Below are 20,763 nucleotides of genomic sequence, written 5' to 3'. Positions count from 1 at the left end.
TGAGTGTACTTTAACTTCAAATATCTTTCAATTCAGCGTCAATGAAGTGGAGGGCAAAATATATGATAAAAAATAAACAATGGATAGCCGTAATGATATAAAAAAAAAAAAAACGGATTTCTATAATAGTTTGAAGTAGGAAAATAATGAAATTAGTACAAAATAATGAGTAAAACTATACATATTCCATGATCCCAATGCAATCAATAGAAAAACACTAGTCCATTAACACGGGGGCACAAATTATGCTTCAAAATATCAATTAATTTATTCGACTTTACATGATTGGTAATTTTTTGTATTGTTTAGTAACAGTAATACCGCGCTTATTTTTAATCAAATTGCAATTCTTTTTAATTCCCATATCAGACGATATAAAAACGATCGCATTATATAGTGATTAAGTGGACGTCTAGCCGCTCGTAGGCTCACATGTGTTAGGGTAAGTCAAAAATATATATTAAAAGTATTTAACAATTCTATTTTCACAAAACAATTGAAATAAAAAAAATATTTTTAATATTTTACAATAGAAGTTTATATTAATGTATTGGAATTTTAACATTATAGTATTCAATTTTTTTTTATTTTTTGTTATTATATGCAAGTCTTTTATTAACATATATTTTTTTCATTAAAATTGGCACGTGTTTTTTAAATATGATTTTTCTTTTGTTCCCTGCCAGTAATCATTAATTTTCGTTCCACCCATCTATTCAAAAAATTCTAATAATTACAATATCTAAAATAATTACAATTTATATGTAGCTAATAGTCAGTTAATAGAATTAAGTAATATTTCAGTACTTCCATCCACGGAATTTGTGATCGTAAAAAGGACAAAACATTATAACTTAGGCATATTACAGGACATTTTAATTGTTTATAAATAATATAAATTATTTGGTACTAGCTTGGTTGTGTCGTGTTGGTCGTTTTTCCTATTAACATATATATAACAAACTTAAAATTGACCATAACTTTTTTTTCCCTTAACCGATTTTGACGAAACAAAGTTTTGACAATGCTCCTAATTATATGTAATCCAACTGTAAAAACCGCGTTCAAATCTGTTGAGTAGCTTTGAATTTATAACGTACCAGACAGACAGACAAACAAAAATTGCAAAAATTTTTTTTTGGTTTCTATGACTCTTCTTTAATTGCCTCCTATCAGTTTTTTGCAAAATTGTTTAATGTACAGACATTACATTTTTACTGTCTTATTATATGAATTGATTGTTAAAATTAATTAGTATATGGTCCCTGTTAGAGTATTTCAGCGCTACAGTCATACTTTTAGCTGTCCATGATAAGAATATTTAGCAATAAATTGTATGAGGATAAGATTGAAGTAAAATCAAATTGATAATGTAGATATCAAACACATTTTTGATATTTTTAATTTGAGCTTACTTATTTGACTTGTTTCTTGAAATCTACCTTCAATCAATATACGGAACAAGTTTAATTAATAATATTAATTAAAATTAAAGGAGAGGGGGACACAGTATTTCATAGCTTGTGAAATTAATAACTCGACAAAGTTATTATTTTTGTCTAACGATTGGGAGAAAATTTGTAGTTGAGCTGACATGTTATTAAGTTTTAGACACGATTTTTAGCTTTTGTGTACGTATCATAATATGTTAATATCATAATGTATAATGAAGACTTTCAGTAGACCGTAATAACGTAGCGTCAAAAGATAGTTAGTGAAAAGGTGGTGTAGTGTAGTCCAGGAACGGAAAGGTAAAAGAATATGTGATTATACATTAGATAAGAATGTTTTCTTTTAATTTATCGCAAATTATTTCAGATATAACTGTTAATTTATCTATAAAATGTGTAACGATTGATATCATTGTCTTATTTATAATTTGTCTAAAACATTTGATCAAATATAAGTGTTTTTACTTTTATATAAAATGATAAAACAGATGGAAATTTGTACTCTTATTGATAGACTTAGGATATGGTTAACTTAAATACAGCATAGTATATGAAATCATAAATAACTTTGTTATTTACATCTATACTATATATATATACTCTATTTACTGCTATTTACTTATATGCTATTTACTCGTGAAAATCTCTTTTTTTTACGAATCGAAGTTATCCTAACATTTGTATCAGAATACGTACTTATGGTTATGGTATAAATCTAAAATAATATAGTCAAATTTTGAGTTAGCATCACAAATTTGGACTTTGTCAACTGTAGACAATTATTAATTAGATTATTAGAATTATAATAAAATTAAATACAGTATTTTTTTCTATTTCAGACATTATGTTCACTTTAATATTTATATCTCTTCTGGCTGTGGTGTCAAGTATACCTTTGAATTCCGAAAATGTAATTAGTAGCATACGAGATGCAGATTATATTTTACCAGGAACAGTGATTCCATCTTTTTATGACGTCTCTCTTATTCTGGACCCACGTAATAATGAAACATTCAGTGGAAACGTCTCAATTACATTACAACCCCTAGTGGCAACAAATGAAATTGTCCTACAAGCTAATCAGATGCGCATACAGAAAATTCAATTGTTTGCTAACGCAAATCAAACCTTGGACATTTTCTCGAGGTATACTCTAGCAACAGATGACACCCATTTTCTGAAAGTATATTCGAACGGTGAATTGAACGTGAACCAATCATACATTTTGAGAATCGAATACACTGCTGAATTATCTACTGATATGTTTGGCGTGTACCTATCCTCTTACAATGATCAGTCTGGGAATCGTGTGTAAGTTTTTTTTTTTCTAAGTATATACAATTATTTTAAGTTAATTTTTTCCGTTTTTTTGTATTCTTAGGAAGCATATATTATTTGCTCCAAATTCCTTTGTTCATATTATACATATACATTAATTATTATTTAATAGTTTTTTTTCTGATAGCCTCTTAAGAATTTTTTATATAATAAAATTTTTCAGAAATCTTATAGCTTCTCAGCTCCAGCCTACTTACTCTCGCCGAGTTTTTCCCTGTTTTGATGAACCACGCTATAAGGCTGAATTCAGAACGACTATTTACGCGCCACCACAATTCACAGTAGTGAGGACTAACATGCCGGAAAGGACGGACTTATCAAAGTATATAAAATAATTTAAAACAAAGTGTTACAATTTATTTTGCATTTTTGAATGGGAAAGAAAAAAGTTATTAACATAAATCATTATTTCAGACCACAGATATTAGGATATAATAAATATGAATTCCAAGACACACCATTAATGTCCACTTATTTGATTGCGTATATTGTATCCAATTTTGATTATATTACTAACATCGGCAACATGACATTCTCAAAACCATTAAGAATATACGCAAGACCGGGATACAGGAATAGTTCAGAGTTCGCTTTAGAATTCGGTGAAAAGAATATGGTGGCATTTGAGAGGTATATTGAACTGCCATATGATTTACCGAAGATGGACAAAGTTGCTATACCTGATTTTTCAGCAGGCGCAATGGAAAATTGGGGATTGGTGTTGTATAGGTAGGTGGTGTCTTTAAAAATTTAATTAACTAAACTTTGTAATATTAACTTAGTAGATCGGACTATACTATTCTGGTATTCCTTTAACAAAAGGCTCATATTAATATATACACGATGACAGAAGCAAATCGTAGATCAGAAAATTTTAATATTTAAGTTTACTTTAAATGTTCCAATCCAAGTTCAAATTGTTGCTTACATTAGGCAGGATTTTATCAAAAAAGCAGGTTTATGTCTATCAACCAAAATTATAACCAGAATTTTTAAGTGACGATTTTCTGTCAAAGTCACTTTTCTCATCCCCAAAAGAGAGAAGCTAATAAAAGCTAATAAAATTTATACATGTTTACCCTTTACATTTAAGTCCTGACACATTCTACTTTGAACTCAATTTATCTCAAATAAAGCGGCATCTTAACAGCTAGTGTCAGTTTTATCTAACTATTTTAATGGCTTTATTTGGAGAGGTATATCCGATAGGAACAGAATTGTAAATAAAATAAATATAATGTCATCTCAATAAAGAAATTGGAGAATCTAAGTGTATAGTGTAAGTGCGTAAGTGTAAAGAAGTATTCGATCGTTTTACTAGATCCCTTTAGTAAATCATTTCTCATCGAAGTGTTATTCATAAGTGAATTGCTACTGTTTGTTATTACTCTATGTTAGTGGTCTTGGTAAAAAGCTAAAACATTAAAAATTATCTTAATCGTGACCGTCAACTAAAATCCAAGGCTTTCTCGATCTCTCAAGCATTCGGGTTGTGGTGTGTAATACAGTACATAAATAAACATACATTTCTATGTATTATTACTTCTTACAATATCTTTATATTTCTTATTTACACACTTGAATAGAGGTAAAAATATTCAATATTTAGTTTTAGACTGTCAAAACAGAAGTTTTTAAAGTTTCAGACGTAACGATTATTTTATAAAAATTATAAACTTAAAATTGTCGCGTAATAAATTCTGAGATTGTTTACAAAAATAAATCTACAAACCACCAGTAAAAAATATGTTTTTTTTTTGTTTCAGAGAAGTTGCTCTTTTAGTACGAGATGGCGTTACAACAACTTCTGCATTACAGAATGTAGGACGTATTATATGTCATGAGAATATGCACATGTGGTTTGGAAACGAAGTCAGTCCACTTAACTGGACATATACGTGGCTGAATGAAGGTTTTGCGAATTTTTTCGAAAACTACGGAACAGAAATGGTAAAAAAATATTTTAAATGATTATTACTGTCGAATTATGTTTTTGCCTATTTAATTCAACTATTTAAATTAATAGGTTCGACCACACTGGCGGATGATGGATCAATACGTTCTTTTGATACAAGGCGTTCTACAAGATGATGCCGTTCTTAGTGTTAACCCAATGACACACCCTGTATATACTCCTTCGCAAATAATGGGAACTTTTAATGCTGTCGCTTACCAAAAGTGTAAGCTATTTTAGTTCTTTAAATTTAAATCTTCAAAGTTAAAGCTAGAATTGTAGTAAAAATATTTTCTAATAATTCGTTTTAAGCATTTCATCAATCCGACAGCTCTTATCAGAAGCGATAAAGTCAACAAAATGACAGAGTTTTAAGATAAAGATTCTCTTTTCAGTCTTAAATATTTTTTTTTGTCGAAGCCAAATTTAAATATAATTAATTATGTGCTTTGATACTCGTTACCTTGACACAATGTTATATAATTTGTATAGAAACACAATTTCAAGAAATTTTATCTTGAAACATATATGAAGTTTGATTTGTAATTAAATGATTCATAAATACTTACTAAGGCTTAAACTAGCCTATATATATTAATTTATATCATGATATGGGTTAAAATCGGCATTATGTCTGAAAGACATTAATAAAGATAAATATATATATTTAAATGACAAAAACTAATTAATCTCAGATAATGTCAACATTATCAGTTAATCTTTATCTTAAGTTATGTTTCATGTTTTCAGCTGGATCTGTCATTCGTATGTTGCAACACTTCCTTACCCCAGAAATATTTAGAAGGGGTCTTGTCCTTTACATTAGGAATAAGTAAGTCCTTAGAGTTTTTGATAGTTTCTATACAAAGAGATGAATACAATAATATGAAAATTCTTCGTAATACTTTTAGTGTACGGCAAGCAGTTTCACCATCCAATTTGTATGAAAGTTTACAACAAGTGGTCAATGAAACGAATACTAGTCTACCAGATTCTGTAGCCAATATTATGGAGCGTTGGACAACTCAAGGAGGTTTCCCAGTTCTAATGGTTCGAAAACAAGCACCAACAGCTAATTCTCTGTCTATAAGTCAGGTATGTGAAAATAGTATTTTTAACAGTATATAAACCATAATTTTCCCTTATATGAAAAATTTGAAATTATTTAATTATTATTCTTAGCAACGATTCCTCACTGATACATCACTGAGTTCATCTTACGAATGGCACGTACCTATCAATTGGGTTCTGTCAACCAATCCAAACTTCAGTGATACTAGTCCTCAAGCTTGGGTCCGGCCTTCCTCTCCAGCTTTAGCAGTTGACATACCCGGATTATCCAACGCTTCATGGTTCATTATTAACAAACAACAAACAGGTAATTTTAATTTCCGGGACCGTTGTTGTTGTTCGGATACAGTTTTATGACCACACTTTTACAGGTTACTATAGAGTTAACTACGAAGATGAGAACTGGGCTGCGTTAGCTGATGTTTTGGCCAGATCTCACAACGTTATCCACCATTTGAACAGAGCCCAAATTTTAGATGACGTATTCAACCTAGCTAGAAATGGAAGAACTGTAAGTTTTTTATTATTATTTAAAAATATTTACTCTTATAAGAAAGATTATTCTTTATAAATAAAAGTTTAGCGTACAAATTAATATTATTCATAAATTATTAGTAATCACTATTCATTAAAATATTTATGATAATTTTAGTGTTTTATATGCAATAGATCATTATGAATTCTTTCTGTTAAATTCATACGTACATAAAAATGCTGTTAGTAATAATTGTATAATAATTGTTTATCTGAAATTAATAGTTAGTTTAAGTAAATAGCACTCAATTTATATTTTTCACAAGAAAAGTTTAAAAATTATATTGAGACTTTTAAATAAACGTATTAAAACTTTTTTTAATACTTTTGAAATAATTCTAAAAGTCAAAGTTTTTATGTTGGAGAATAATTTTAATTTGATGAACATTTTATTATTGAACTTATTAAAAATTATTTCCTTACATGCATATACCGTAGTTACACAAACACAATTAAACACAAATTACTAAATGACGAAATTATAATTTAAAATTCATTAAATTAAATATGAATAAAAAACACTGGTCTTTGTCTAAAATAAAGTTAATACAAAAACCCTTTGACATTTACCCTTAAAATAGCTGCATATTTTTGTTCCAGCACTACAGACACGCATTGGAAGTATCCCGTTATTTAATTAACGAAACTGATTACATCCCGTGGGGAGCAGTCAACGCTGCTTTCAGCTACCTCGACATTGTGCTCAGTAGTACCCCCGTCTATGAACTATTCCAGGTATTGCAATATTGCATTATGTATCATATATTGTAAATTCCCCTCTATACAAATTATGCTAAATAGTATAATGTACTGTTTAATATTGAAGAGTAGGTTATATGTATCGAAATCAATGTAAATGTTGTATTTCAGCGTCACATTCTTCGTCTGTCCGAACCTTTATTTGATCAACTCGGTTTCGAGCCCAAGCAAAACGAAGAGTTCGTTACGCCTTACCAGAGAAATATCATCCTAAACTTCAATTGCCGATTTGGAAATGAGAGATGTCTTAACAAATCACGAGAAATTCTGATGCAATTTAGAGAAAACCCTAGCAAGTATCATTTAAACATATTAAAGACATTCATCCGTGATAATGTCCGTGGTTTAGAAAATAATTTATACTAACTTCATTACAGTCATGACATAATTTAAACTGGTTATCCCTATCTGAATATTTTTAATAACTAAGATTTGAACTACATAGGTATCGTTCTTTAATTATGTATAATTCCTTAATAATACCTGTTTTTGTAATAATAGTAATCTGAAAAGGCCTAAATTGTATGAAAAGTATCCGTGAATGGTTTATTTTGTTTAATTGTATTACTCAAAGTAAAAAATTCAAAATGAGTATGAATCATTAAAGCCTCAAAGAAAATTTAACCTTTATTATATTAAATGAAGATCTTTTTTGAGTGTCTCCGACTTTGTTGTTATAAATACGTACTTAAACTGAGGTCTTAAACTAGGTCAGCGTATTCATCCGGACCTTAAAACGACGATATACTGCTCCGCTTTGAGGGAAGGAGACGCTGATACCTTCAACTTCCTGTGGGAACAATTCCGAGCCAGTCAAGAATCTAGCGAACAGACTATCCTTTTGAATTCCTTAGGTTGCACCTCTAATGACACACTTCGTTCTTTGTGAGTTTATTTTTTTATTTTCCGTTTCACTTAGCCTTGTCACAAGTCTTAAATTTTTAAATATAACGTTTTCTTTTTTTTCTTTATTTGATTATTTTTAGTAACAAAAATGAATATATTTTCAGCTATATGAACCAAGTTATCTCACCTAATTCAGAAGTAAGAGAACAAGATCGTCATACAATCCTTGTTTCCGTTATTAACTCCAGTCCAGCTGGTATGGAAGCTGCTTTAGACTTCGTCATTGAAAATTTTGCCGCCATAAAGCCCAGGTTTGTAATCAGGGCTGATATATTCTGTTTTAATTTGTAGATGAAATTTTAGTTTCGTGGCCGTAACCTTTTATTTTTATTACTAAACTTAAATGTTCTGTAGCAGAATATTTCATACGACATATCAAATTAATATTTTTTAACAGAGTATCAGGACTTTCGGGCACTCGAAACATTCTGACTGCCTTCGCTAGACGACTAACATCGAGAAATCACGCTGCAAAAGTGAGTATCAGTTTTGGAATAGGACATTGCAAAAATCTTTAAATGCCAAGTATTTTCATAAAACAACTAAAGATCCTAAAATAAGATTACTTTGGTTATTATAAAAAAATACCTATCTTTAAGTTTAAACTCATGAAGTTACATTACTTTTTAAGTGTGTTATATTATTACATCTTATATTAAAACCCTTCCTTACAGATTGAAACATTTATCAGTCGCTACCAAAGCATCTTCTCAGCTGCTGAAGAAGCTGGCGTTCGTAGTATTAATGAAAATATCGCAGCCTCAATCATTTGGAGCAGTAATAATTATAACGCAGTTAACGGCTGGTTACGTAACCAATATGGCAATAGCGCCAATATGATTACATCGAGCTTATTGATCTTGGTCTCTATATTTATAGCCTTTTACAACCACTGACTAATTACTGTTAACTAATTGTAGTTTTATTTTAATTTATAACACAAACATTTGCATTTAAAAATAAATGTAAAATTTAAGTACTGTGTAAATAAAGCAATTACCAAACAAAATAATTTAATTTCAACCTTATTTATATATTAATAATTTAATTACAAAAAAGGAGATAATTAAGATGGATGTTCTATTCGTATATAAATTTAAAGTATTAAATATACCTACGAGAGATGGGAAGTAAATAGTTGAATTAGCACAACTACGACCCTCCGATCCATCAGGAAAGTATCATTAATTATACTTCATGTTTATTTAGATATGTTTTATTATTTTGTTCATCCTAAAAGAGGTGAAGAAATATATATATAAAAAACTAGCTGGTTTCCATACTGAAATAATAGTAAAATCTGATATAAAAATTCTAATTACCTTCGCTCCGTGTTCTTTACATGTTTTAATTTTTTGGCCACTCTATCGATTACTAACATTAGGTATAAAATAGAGTCAGAATTTTAGGGTATTTTTTTTTAAATTAAAACAAGGTATTTCCTGTAACAATAATCGTTTTAATTTTTTTTTTAATTATATTACTTGTCATATAATAGCTGGCTATAGAATAATATTAATACCTTAGAATTATAAGTAATAAATTAGGCTTAAAATTATTTACAAATATAAAAAAGCAAGGAAGTTCCACTTAAGGTCAGAACATACTAAAGATACCTAAAATAAGAGTCAGTCAACAATATTATTCTCTTATTGTAATAGTCACGGAAATAGATTGGTCCTATATCCCCAGTGCAATGATAGTACCCTTAGCCGGCTGGATCTCTTTATTCAAGGTAGAAAAGTTAAGGAACTTTTTTTAGACAAACAATAGAATTTGTATACAAATCTAATAAGTTAATTTCAATTTCTTGTTTATAATTTGATGTGTTGATATGCAAGTTGAAAAATCTTATTTGAATTTCTAAAGAATTTACCATCTTTTATATACACGTACTATATAAAGTGTACAGATTATTTTATATAATATTATTCAGTATTTATATATACAATAAAATCAATTACTAAAAGGCTAATAATTATTATTACGATAAAAATTTATAAATGAATAAGAACACATATTCCATTTTACAATATGCCCCAAATCGTTATTTGTGGACATTTCAAAACTATAGATAGGGGATTAGATTTATCGGGTGTTTGTATGATCATCTGCGGAATTTATTTCTTTATCTCATCTCACAAAAAGACTTTATCAGTATAGTATCAGATACTTTCAAATGTCTCATTTTTTCAGTGGTGTTCGGATCATTTAACTAAGTGAACTAATGACCGAATAAAATGGCCCGGACAAAGTTTGAGTGTTACCTTATTTTTTTTATGTCTTTAATATTATATATTGATACGAGAAGTCTTCCGATAAGTGAATACAGTGTGAAAGTAACTGAAAATCAATATTCCAATGAAGGTGTTTCACAGCTAGGAGAACAAAAAACAATTTATCAGAAGAAAGTAAATAATGTTGAAGAATCTAATGTGATAAATAAAGAACAATCAATTATTAAGGCAACTCTAGAATCGAATATTCGGAATTCTAATGTCAGACCGGGCCAAACAGTAAGATCGTATGCAGTTTCTATAACAAGAAATGGAAACAACTTCAATGGAATTGCAAGAATAGATTTAGATTTGACTGAACAGACCAGGGACAATGCTATAAGATTTAATATACTAGACATGAATGTACAATCTGTGAAAGTCGGAGTCTTAACAGATGCAAATGCTATTAATACTAATTTCAATATAAACAACAATAACTTAGTAATTCAACCAAGTCAATCAGGAACTCGTTTTGTTGTAATTATTGAATACACCGGACAGCTGCGTAGAGATGGTAATGGACTGTACTTAGGACAATATGATAACAGGTAAGAAATAAAAAATATAATAAGCTTAAATTTGTACAAGTAATGTAATAAAATTAAAAAGTTTTATTTTTAATTCAACTTCGTGAAAGTATGTTTTAATATTAAAGTGATGTTGATTAACACGAAGATAAAATTTATGTTAGAAAATAAAAGAAGAAAAATTCATCGATACTAACAGGATTCAAACAAGCAACCTTCACAATTTCAGAGCCTGGAAAGCGATTTTATAATTGTGCTATAATTTGTATTTTAATTTAAAATCACCTTATAGGGCTTTATGTTAATAATATTGATGTTAATGTTGGTGGTTGAAGTTAAAGGTTATTTCATAAAACAATTAGTCAATTTGTTTTTCAGTGACTATGTAGCAATGAATCTTCATCCAATGAATGCAAGAAGAGTATTCCCTTGTATGGACGAGCCTTCTCTTAGATCAACGATAACGTTCACGTTCAATAACATGGAATATGAGACTATGGTCTCAAACAGTTTATTGCAAGCTGAAAGCCAGTAAATATAGTTGTTCATTCGTTAAATAAAACAATTTTTTATATACACATAAAAAATGTGCTCATTTGATAAATAGAGATATCTTCTTTTAAAAGCTCATTTTCTTTTCACCAAGTCCCAGTTTTCACCCGTTTCACCGTCTCTATATCTTCAAGTGAGCATTTATCATTCTATTAAAGTTTTCTATTGACGAAAGTGAGTAGTTTTCACAAAAATTACAATCAATCGTCTATGAAAAACTGTTTTATTTATATGTTTCAACATTATTATATTTGTATTTAAATTAATTGTAATAATTTGAAACCCATCTATGTTATAGGACAGCATTCAGAGCCTTAGAAACTCCCTCTCATGTCTGGGGTATGGTGGCTCATAATTTAGTTAGCATTAGTGTACCAGTGGGAAATGTGATAATATATGGACGGCAAGGAATAGGAAATCAGGATGCTCAAGCGGCTGCAGCGATAAACTATTACTTTAATGCATTTTACGAATGGACTCAAACATCTTATTTCCAAATCGTTAACGAACAAGACAATAGGTTGCATATTATGGCTGTTCCTGATATTAATAGGGAATGGTACGCGTTATCTACAATCTGCATTTGGTAGGTTTATATTTTCATATGATTAATATTAAAAATATTTGGTTTCTCCGATTTGAATAGGTTTAAAGAAATAAATTTTAATATTTTTATTTCATTTTGTTCTTTATACCTAATAGTTTTTTTCAGTGAGAAATCAAATAAGACTATGTTAGCAATCATCAAGGAAAAACCTTGTTAATTTTTTTTCATGCAATTAGTTATAGTTTAGTATATTTATATTGTACATATACAGTATACACTATAAATGTCAATATTTATCAAATTTGTCGAAGTAGTCGATACAACGACAAAAAATTTTGTGATCATTAAATTGTCATTCCGTTATTATACATATATTTTATGATTTTAAAATAATAAATAAATCGTATTTATTTTTCATTGTCAAGCTATATATTAAAAAAAAATTGTCTGGAATAATTGAAGTGACGATTATAAAATGACTTAACAGGGAACCCTACATTTTTATGACAACCAACCATGCGGTCAAACAAAGGAAAATTGCTCTTGTCACAATAGCGGAGGCAATGTCACGACATTGGTTCGGATATGTTGTTTATCCTGAAAATTGGCGTCACCAGTGGGTCGTTACAGGTTTAGGAAGCTACGTAGCATATGATATTGTAAGAGAGGTATGTTGTACAACTTTTCGATATAATGCTTTTGGTCAATTGTTTAGGTTAATTAAATTTATAGCCTAAACTGTTGAGTAAATAGATAATTGGGTATACATGTAATGATATAAAGATCAAGTCATTTTAATTCTTCGTGATGTGTTTGATAAAACTATGTAATCTATTGTATCTCATACGTCAATGATTGTACATATATATTCAATAGAATACTGAAATAAGTATTGCCTCATGATTTCACTGTGATCTGTCACAAATGAAGATATATTTATGTTCACTAAAAACTTATCGCCATTGATAACGTATTATTGAAAAATATTTTAAATTTTACGGAAAAGGCACTTACGTATCATGTTAGTAACCGTTAAAGTATGTGATCACTCAATGCTTACGTTAAGCAAGCGTTTATGCACAAATTACGCTTATAAAGTTGCACAAAATATAGGTGTGTGTGACAATGATTAGTTTCACAGTATCCGTCTAATAAAAACTATTCAATTATGTTTCAGTTCCAAACATCGTCAGATCCAGAAGAAAATGCAAACATGCTGGACATCAATACAATATTTACTACTGACATCATTCAGGAGAGTCTTCTTCAGGATGCTTATTCCATTTACGATCCACTACTTGTAGGAAATAATATCTTTCAAAACAATGCCGTACGTTTCCATTTGAACAGTCTGCTAAAATATAAAGCACCTGCAATAATACGAATGTTAAGTGGGGTTCTGGGAGGTGATACGGATTTAGTCAAAAATATAACCAGGGCCTTAATCCCTGCAAAGTAAGTAACATAAACATGTAACATAATAGGCATATTTTTTTTCATTTAATGATGTACTTATGTACTTATAATAAAATTATTATTATTTTTGTTTGCTGGTAAGTAAACCAAAGATGTAACGTAACAGTTAGAGTAAAAAAATTCGTTTGTCAAACAATAACACATAACAAAGCCAACTGTTATCCAGCTTATGTCACAACAATTAAAAAGAAACAACAAATTAAGCTTTTTAAAGGGATTGCGTGTTAATAAAATAAAAAAAATAATATATTTTTAATATACTTTCATTAAATTAAGAGCAGAATGATAAACGAGCTTGTGTTTTACTTCACAGTTACAAATACTGAGCTATAGGTACGAATTTTATGTGTTCCGATGTTGTCAAATTTAGAGAAATGAATTTTTTTGTTAAAAAACATAAACATTGCCGCAAAAAATGTTTGAAACCAATTGTATTGTGCTACAGTGTTATAATTAAATTACTTCTTCTTTTACTAGTCATTTGGAGGCAGTTTCTACCCAAAGTTTATTTAACGCTGTCAATAGCGTCTTCTCTGGGAATAATATACTTAATAATGCTCAGGAGTTTATTACAAATTGGATAGATAAAACTGGTTACCCCGTGATTCGGGTCGTACATAGACCAGGAGGAGTTCAAGTTACGCAGGTAATTAAAATTATCTTTTTTTTATTATTATATTTTATCTTGTTATGATTTATTATAAATTTTTATTTGCTAAATATACAAATAATTATTTAGTGCAATACAAATTGCAAAGAAAATTTCAAAATTATAAATTGCATTTGGAACGTAGTCGAAATTATAGTGAAATTTAATTAATGGTTGCCAGTAGAAGGTCGTTCTGCACCATAGTTTTTTAATTTTAATTCGTAATTTATCCTGAGTGCAAACTATTTTTAGGAACATTTTAGTTTTACGACTTCTTCAAGACCATCAAACTTCCGCATTCCTTTGACATATACAACAAGAAATGAGCCCAATTTTAATAACCTATTTCCATCAGAAATTATGGATTTAGTGAGCGTGGTTACTACGAACCTTGGGGAAGATGATTGGATAATATTTAATATACAAGGACAGGGTGAGAACGTCTTTAAAAATAAATAGTATTTAAAACAATTATTTAAAGTCAATTAATGTTATTGTATCAAAAAAAAAAATCCTGACACACACTTCAGACGTTTAGTGACTTAATAAACTCTTAAGCACATTCAGTAAAATAAGTATCTGTTTATAAAGTTATTTATTATAAGGTATTTCCTTTAGCGAAAATTAGTGTCTATTGGTCGGGTTTGATAATTTCCTCGACATTGTTAAAACATCTTACTCACTTTCGTTACTTGAACATTTATATATTATAGATTTAACATTATGATATAACTTTTCTTTTATCTTTTTGATGGCAAAATAAAAATTGGGAACCGAAACGAAAAGATATCAAAAGAATAACCAATTTTATAGCCACCTGAAAATGTTACGTCATTAAAAATCCATGTCCGGAACTTACTGTGCACGTATGTTTGTAAGCGGAAATAGAATATCTTGGTCTTTATATTTTATTACTGCTGGAATTTTTCAAAAGAAACTACTAATACCTACTTATGCACTATCTGTTAGGATAATTTTATATTTTGATATTAATACCCACCGATCATATTAAAATTTATTTAATTTATGAATTTGATTAACTTTATAAAATAGTTTTATTAAATGGAAATCTATAAGTGTAATCTCATAAAACAGTTACACGATTGCACTATACGGGAATTTTAATAGCTAGATAAATCAAATATCAACGCAACAATTTGAATACCAACCAAAGTAATTAGATTTTGAAGAACAGAACATTTATATTTCGTTACTAATTTCATGGTGAATTATATTTTAGGTTATTATCGAGTTAACTATGATGATGTTTTATGGCGGAGGATTATCAATGCATTACAGGATGAAGAGCAAAGAGAGAAAATACATCCGCTTAATCGTGCTTCTGTAAGATTTATTTTGTGTATAAAATAAACTGAAGTAAAAATTTAAAATGAGAGCACTAACATATATCTAATTTATGTACTGAAAGTAATGGATGATAAAACATCTTAAAAGTAATTAAAATTTTTGTTTACAGATTTTAGATGACGCTCTTAATTTAGCAAGAGCTGGAAAATTGGATTACAGTATAGCGTTTGAAATAGTCCTAACTATGGAATTGGAAACAGATTACGGTGTTTGGAAGACTTTCGTTAGAAATATGGACTTCATAAGGAAACGATTAATGACATTTGCAAACGATAACGACAGAGATAGTCAAGCCTATGCGGTAATTATGAATTTTTCAGATCCTCTAAATACTAAGATGACTTTATAATATTTCTTATCTATTCACGTAGACTTTCAAAACTACTTAGTAGTAGCAAACTTGCGATATAAAAATGTGATCGGTTTTATAGTTATTATTATATTGATTTTATGTTTATAATATCTATATACATATTCTCTATTTTCACTCTTCCTCATACGTTAACAATGATACTTCGCAACAGCTAAGTAAGAAAGCATTATTCAGGTTTTTAAGAAGAAATTTAACAGACTCTTACATTGCTGTATAAAAATGTAGAAAGCTTAGGATACTGACTTGAGTGCTGGCACGATCGCTTAGTCAGTGAAATGATTGAGATCGGATATGCCATGTACCTATCGACTCGTTTTCATTCAAATAAATTGAGTACTTTATTTTAAATATATATATTTATGTTATACATGCGTTTAGGTGAGGACCCAGACATTGGATTATAATAAAAATAAATAGAATATCAACGAAACACAACAACAATATAAGGTTATTCACATTTTGAAGACTAAAACTTGTATTTTCGTGAAAAAAAAATCGATATAAGAATTTTCTTTAAACAATAACTATTAAAATTAGGGATTATAAATTGATGAATATACTTATCTATTAACAATAACTAAGCCTCAATTATGTATATTGAAAAGGAAACAAATTTTATAGAAACTTTTGGAGAAACTTATTGTGTCAGTTGAAGAGAAATTAGGTTTTGAGCCACAAAATTCGGACACAGCAATGGTATCACTCACAAGAGCCTTGGTGATGGAGCATGCATGTGTATCCGGCTATGAACCTTGTATTGCTGCAGCCGTTGATATGTTTTATGATCCAAACAATGATGGCGAAGTGTGAGTTATTTTATTAAAAAGATACGACCAAATTATTTGTAAGTCTACGAGTTTAGTTATCATATTAGTTACTTCGATTGTTCAATTAGAAACACTTTTTTTTGTCTTATTTTTGTGTTTTGTAACAAACTGACAGAAAATTTATACATAATTTGCACTCTGTAGGAGCTATGACTTGCAAATTAAAAAAGTTCATTATTAACACCCACCCCCGCAATCATTAGTATAAATTAGTTATTATAAAATTGGTTCAAAGATGACTTTTACATCACATACCTATAGAAAATTCCTACCAAATTTAGAGCATTTAGCAGCTATATTTTAAAAACGAGACTTTTTGATTGTTGACGCCCCTACAACATCGCTTTCATAAAATCTGTTCCTGGTTGATATTTAGAAGTCATAAGGAATATCCCTACCAAACTTCAGGTCTCTACGTTTTATGGTTCCAGAAATATCGTCATACGTCAATATATCGGTGGAAATCTCTCATATATGTATACACGTATACTTAAATATATTTTTCTTATATGCCGTAGGAATCCCGAAATACCGTTAGAAATAAGGCCAGTTGTATATTGTACAATGGCTAGAGAAGGAGATGAAGAAGTGAGAGCAGCCCTCAGAAGACGCTTAGAACAAGAAACATCCAGGTACGAGCGACTGGTTATATTGGAGTCTTTTGCCTGTTCAGAAGATGCTGCGTTTATTGATGGGTAAGTTAAAAATATGCAAATTATTATATAATAAAATCATAATTGTGTATTTTTTAATTGATATTAAGAAGAATTTAAACGAACACTGAATATTTTATTTTTAGGTTACTGGCAGATACAATTGCGGCGAACAGCCCTTACGTTATTGAAGAGAGGTTCAAGATATTTGTCGCAGTCGCCTCCTCTAGTTTTAGAAATACAAATCGCGCACTAAACTTTTTGAGGCAACGAACAAATGAAATAAGAAATATGTAAGATTTTCAAATATATTAAAATGTAAAATATTGGAAATATAATACTAACAACAGTCCATTCCTTTTAAGAAACGACAAAAGTTTGAACTAATACGTAATATTTTTTGTAATAAAGCTTTTAATATCGAAGTAATTTTCTGTTTAGGTACGGTGGCGGTGAAAAACTTGATCAGGTTATATTGATTATGGCAGAAAATGCAGTGAATCAACAGATAGGGGAAGATGTAAGTATGAAGTAATGTTTGTTCAAAGCAATATTAACGAGGACTTAACGTTAAGGAAAGTGCGCTCATCCGGGGAATCCGAAGTTATTTTAACTGTCATTTCATAACGCCTTTGAATTATTAGAGAATGTACCTGTCTATTATATTAATGTTCAAACTAAAAGCCGCTCTATTCTCATTCACTAAAAGACATGAAACTGAAAAACATTACAAAGATATTTATAACACCTAATGTAACTTTAATTATAATAACAAAAACATTAAATTTGTAAACCAAGAAAATGTATTATTTTTCTTTTGATACAGTTTACCACATGGGTGAATTCGCAACCGGTGATTAATAACCTTGAAGATTCCAGCATGGTCGCTGTTAAAGCAAGGAGTTTAATAGCAGAAAACGTAAGTTGGAAAAATGCACATCTGTCGAATGTATACGATTGGGTAGAGCAAAATAATGGAAACACCTTTTTGGTGTCTTTTGCTTTGCTAGGTCTATCTTTGATCGTTACCATTTTTAATAATTAATTAGTGAAATAAACAAGAAAAAAAAAAAACAAAAAATTATATAGTTCCTTTGTAAATAATTGTATTGTCAATATTATTATCGAAAAAATATTTTTTATTCATGGTTAGGTATTTTATATTATATTGTAAACATAATTATAAAGTGTAGTGAATTAGATACCGTGCATTATCTTCGAGGCAGTGCATCGAGTGTCGAAATGCTTATTAAATAAAGATAAATAATAAGGAGAAGTCAAAAGTTTGAAGTGATTTGATTGAAAATTTCAAGAAATTAAATAATGCTAATGTTACAAAATATATTTATAATCAATCTCACAAATTTTATTAAAATCTGTACAGATTGAACCATTTGCACAGGAACCCTAAAAAAAATTGCTTATAATATTATTCTAAACTAAGGAGTTATTTAGTAAGCTATGAATTATTTAAAATTACCCATTAAAATATAAGGAAAATATAATTTTATATTAAGGTTAAATTATTTAAAGTACTATAATATAATAATTAGGAAATTGCACAAAGTGATTTTTTCGTTATATTTCGTATTCTAGATGTATATTTTTAGTTTCGCTCATAATATTTTGACATAAATTTTCTAATTTGAAGCAAATGCGTCCTCTTGCTTCAAATCTAGAATAATTTTTGTAATTAGTTCATAAGATATTATTATTAAAATTATTTTTAATTTTTTTCTTATCGCATATAGCATTAAGTGTATAAATGAATAAAATATTAACAAACAATCTTAGTCTTTTATTTGTAATAAACCGAAAATAAGCTAATCTTTCTTAAGTTTCACCATTTAAAAAAAAAACACAAGTTAGATTAGAGTAAGTAATGGCACTGCTGATAAATGAGATACAATATTTTTGTCAAAATCAATTGTTTGAAAGATAGACGCTTCCAAAGTGGAAAAATGATTGTGCCCCCCCCCCCCTAACTTTTAAAATAAGAGAATGAAAAAACTAAAAAAAAATATAAGCTGTAGATTTCAATGGAAAATTTCAACGAAAATTGGTTTGAACGAGATATTATTATTAGTTTTTAAGAAATAATACATTTTGAAAAAACGCATATACAAGGTTGTCGTTCATACAAACATTATGTAGAACCAAGTTATTTTTTTTATAAAACATTGATCAAAGTTACAGCGCACTACAATAACTTTTGTATTATGTCACCTACTTAATGAGATATAAGACTTTCGCGAGTTTTATTCATTTAAATGAAACTAATATATTTCGGATATACTACGCGGATTTTATTATTTTAAAACTACATAATCCCGACGTTTCGGTTACTTTTCAGCAACCGTGATCACGGGCAGACGAGATGTCGGTCGGTGAGACGAGATATTATATTGAATTGATGATATTTGCTTGCTTACTTTTGGACGGGAAAGTAATTGTCGACACGATTTTTGAGTGTTTTTGCAAATTAAATTTTAAATTTAAATAAGAACACCGGTTCTTATTCTGTAAGTACATTATCGTCTAAGAGCAACGTTTTTGAGAAACAATTTCAGGTAGACCAATTTTAAGATGTGCTATTTCTCTCACTCTCCCGGATGTCATACGGGCTGTTTGGCTAGTGGTAGTGGTTGCGTTCATTAGTGTGCATCGTACAGGTGTACAGGTAAAATATCGATGTTTCAAAATCATTTAAGTGTGGGTTATTATAACCACTACCACCAGCCAATCCTAAATTTCAAAAATGGGATACCCTTCAGAAAGCCACGGTCAGAGTTAAATTTAAATAATTCCTTTTAATTGCAATAAAAAATAATAAAATAAAACACCAATTATATTTTAAAATTTACTTTCAACTCTTACTTATGTGGGAATATGGCTGATAGACAACATAAGCCTTGCAACAAGTCTTGCTCTTAATCTACGAGTATACGTATTCCCACTATAGATCACGACCTAGAAGAAGGACGCGTTCTTTGTCAAACTATCGCAATGGTGATCATGATAGGGTCATGCGTCACACGTTAAAATCAATCGTATCGCGTTTAAATACGTTGGAAACTGAACGCTCTGCCCTAAGTAAAGCGACGAAGTCCAGAATAACGAAACTTATAATAAGTAGTCGTATACTCCTTCACTGGGAAAATTCCAGAACGGACAAACCAATTATAATATTTATGTAAATATGAAAATTTTATGGCTGCTTAAAGAAAAATTACATATAAAAGATCCATTGAGTAATCGAATGTATTTATAGGTATGATGTTTTCGAAAGGATTGATTGCAAAATAGAGAGCGTTTGGTAAAACCGTTATTTCCCGATTTGTTATCTCATCTTATATAGACTTATATTTCTTAAATAATCTTATGTGAAGGAGCCTAAGCTAAGTCAATTTTATTAAGTAGTTTAAAGGGACGGGTAGTTTAAAAAAAATGGCAAGGACTAAGTTAAAGTGTATATCTTTTTTTTACATCCTCTTAAATA

At 29.3% G+C, this 20,763-nt stretch overlaps 1 protein-coding gene across 1 annotated transcript; it reads left to right on the top strand.

The window, feature by feature from the left end:
* Positions 1 to 376: 376 nt before the first annotated feature.
* On the top strand, positions 377 to 18,767 carry LOC116766954 (aminopeptidase N-like). The gene is made up of 30 exons (XM_061521593.1): positions 377 to 442; positions 2,291 to 2,762; positions 2,953 to 3,111; positions 3,204 to 3,518; positions 4,556 to 4,739; positions 4,816 to 4,969; positions 5,494 to 5,575; positions 5,655 to 5,838; positions 5,926 to 6,121; positions 6,186 to 6,325; positions 6,949 to 7,083; positions 7,219 to 7,399; positions 7,818 to 7,992; positions 8,118 to 8,264; positions 8,411 to 8,489; positions 8,688 to 8,906; positions 10,392 to 10,840; positions 11,198 to 11,350; positions 11,670 to 11,957; positions 12,406 to 12,586; positions 13,096 to 13,373; positions 13,872 to 14,040; positions 14,296 to 14,476; positions 15,284 to 15,387; positions 15,521 to 15,712; positions 16,406 to 16,590; positions 17,130 to 17,306; positions 17,411 to 17,557; positions 17,706 to 17,784; positions 18,091 to 18,767. Exons 2-30 carry the CDS (start codon positions 2,296 to 2,298, stop codon positions 18,307 to 18,309), a joined length of 5,619 nt encoding a protein of 1,872 aa, XP_061377577.1. The 5' UTR covers positions 377 to 442; positions 2,291 to 2,295; the 3' UTR covers positions 18,310 to 18,767.
* The last annotated feature ends 1,996 nt before the right edge of the window (positions 18,768 to 20,763 follow it).

This window comes from Danaus plexippus, chromosome 10, assembly GCF_018135715.1.
Source record: "Danaus plexippus chromosome 10, MEX_DaPlex, whole genome shotgun sequence".
Classification (NCBI taxonomy): domain Eukaryota; kingdom Metazoa; phylum Arthropoda; class Insecta; order Lepidoptera; family Nymphalidae; genus Danaus; species Danaus plexippus.
Note: the sequence above shows the minus strand (reverse complement) of the source record. Positions and strands in the feature narration are given on the sequence as shown.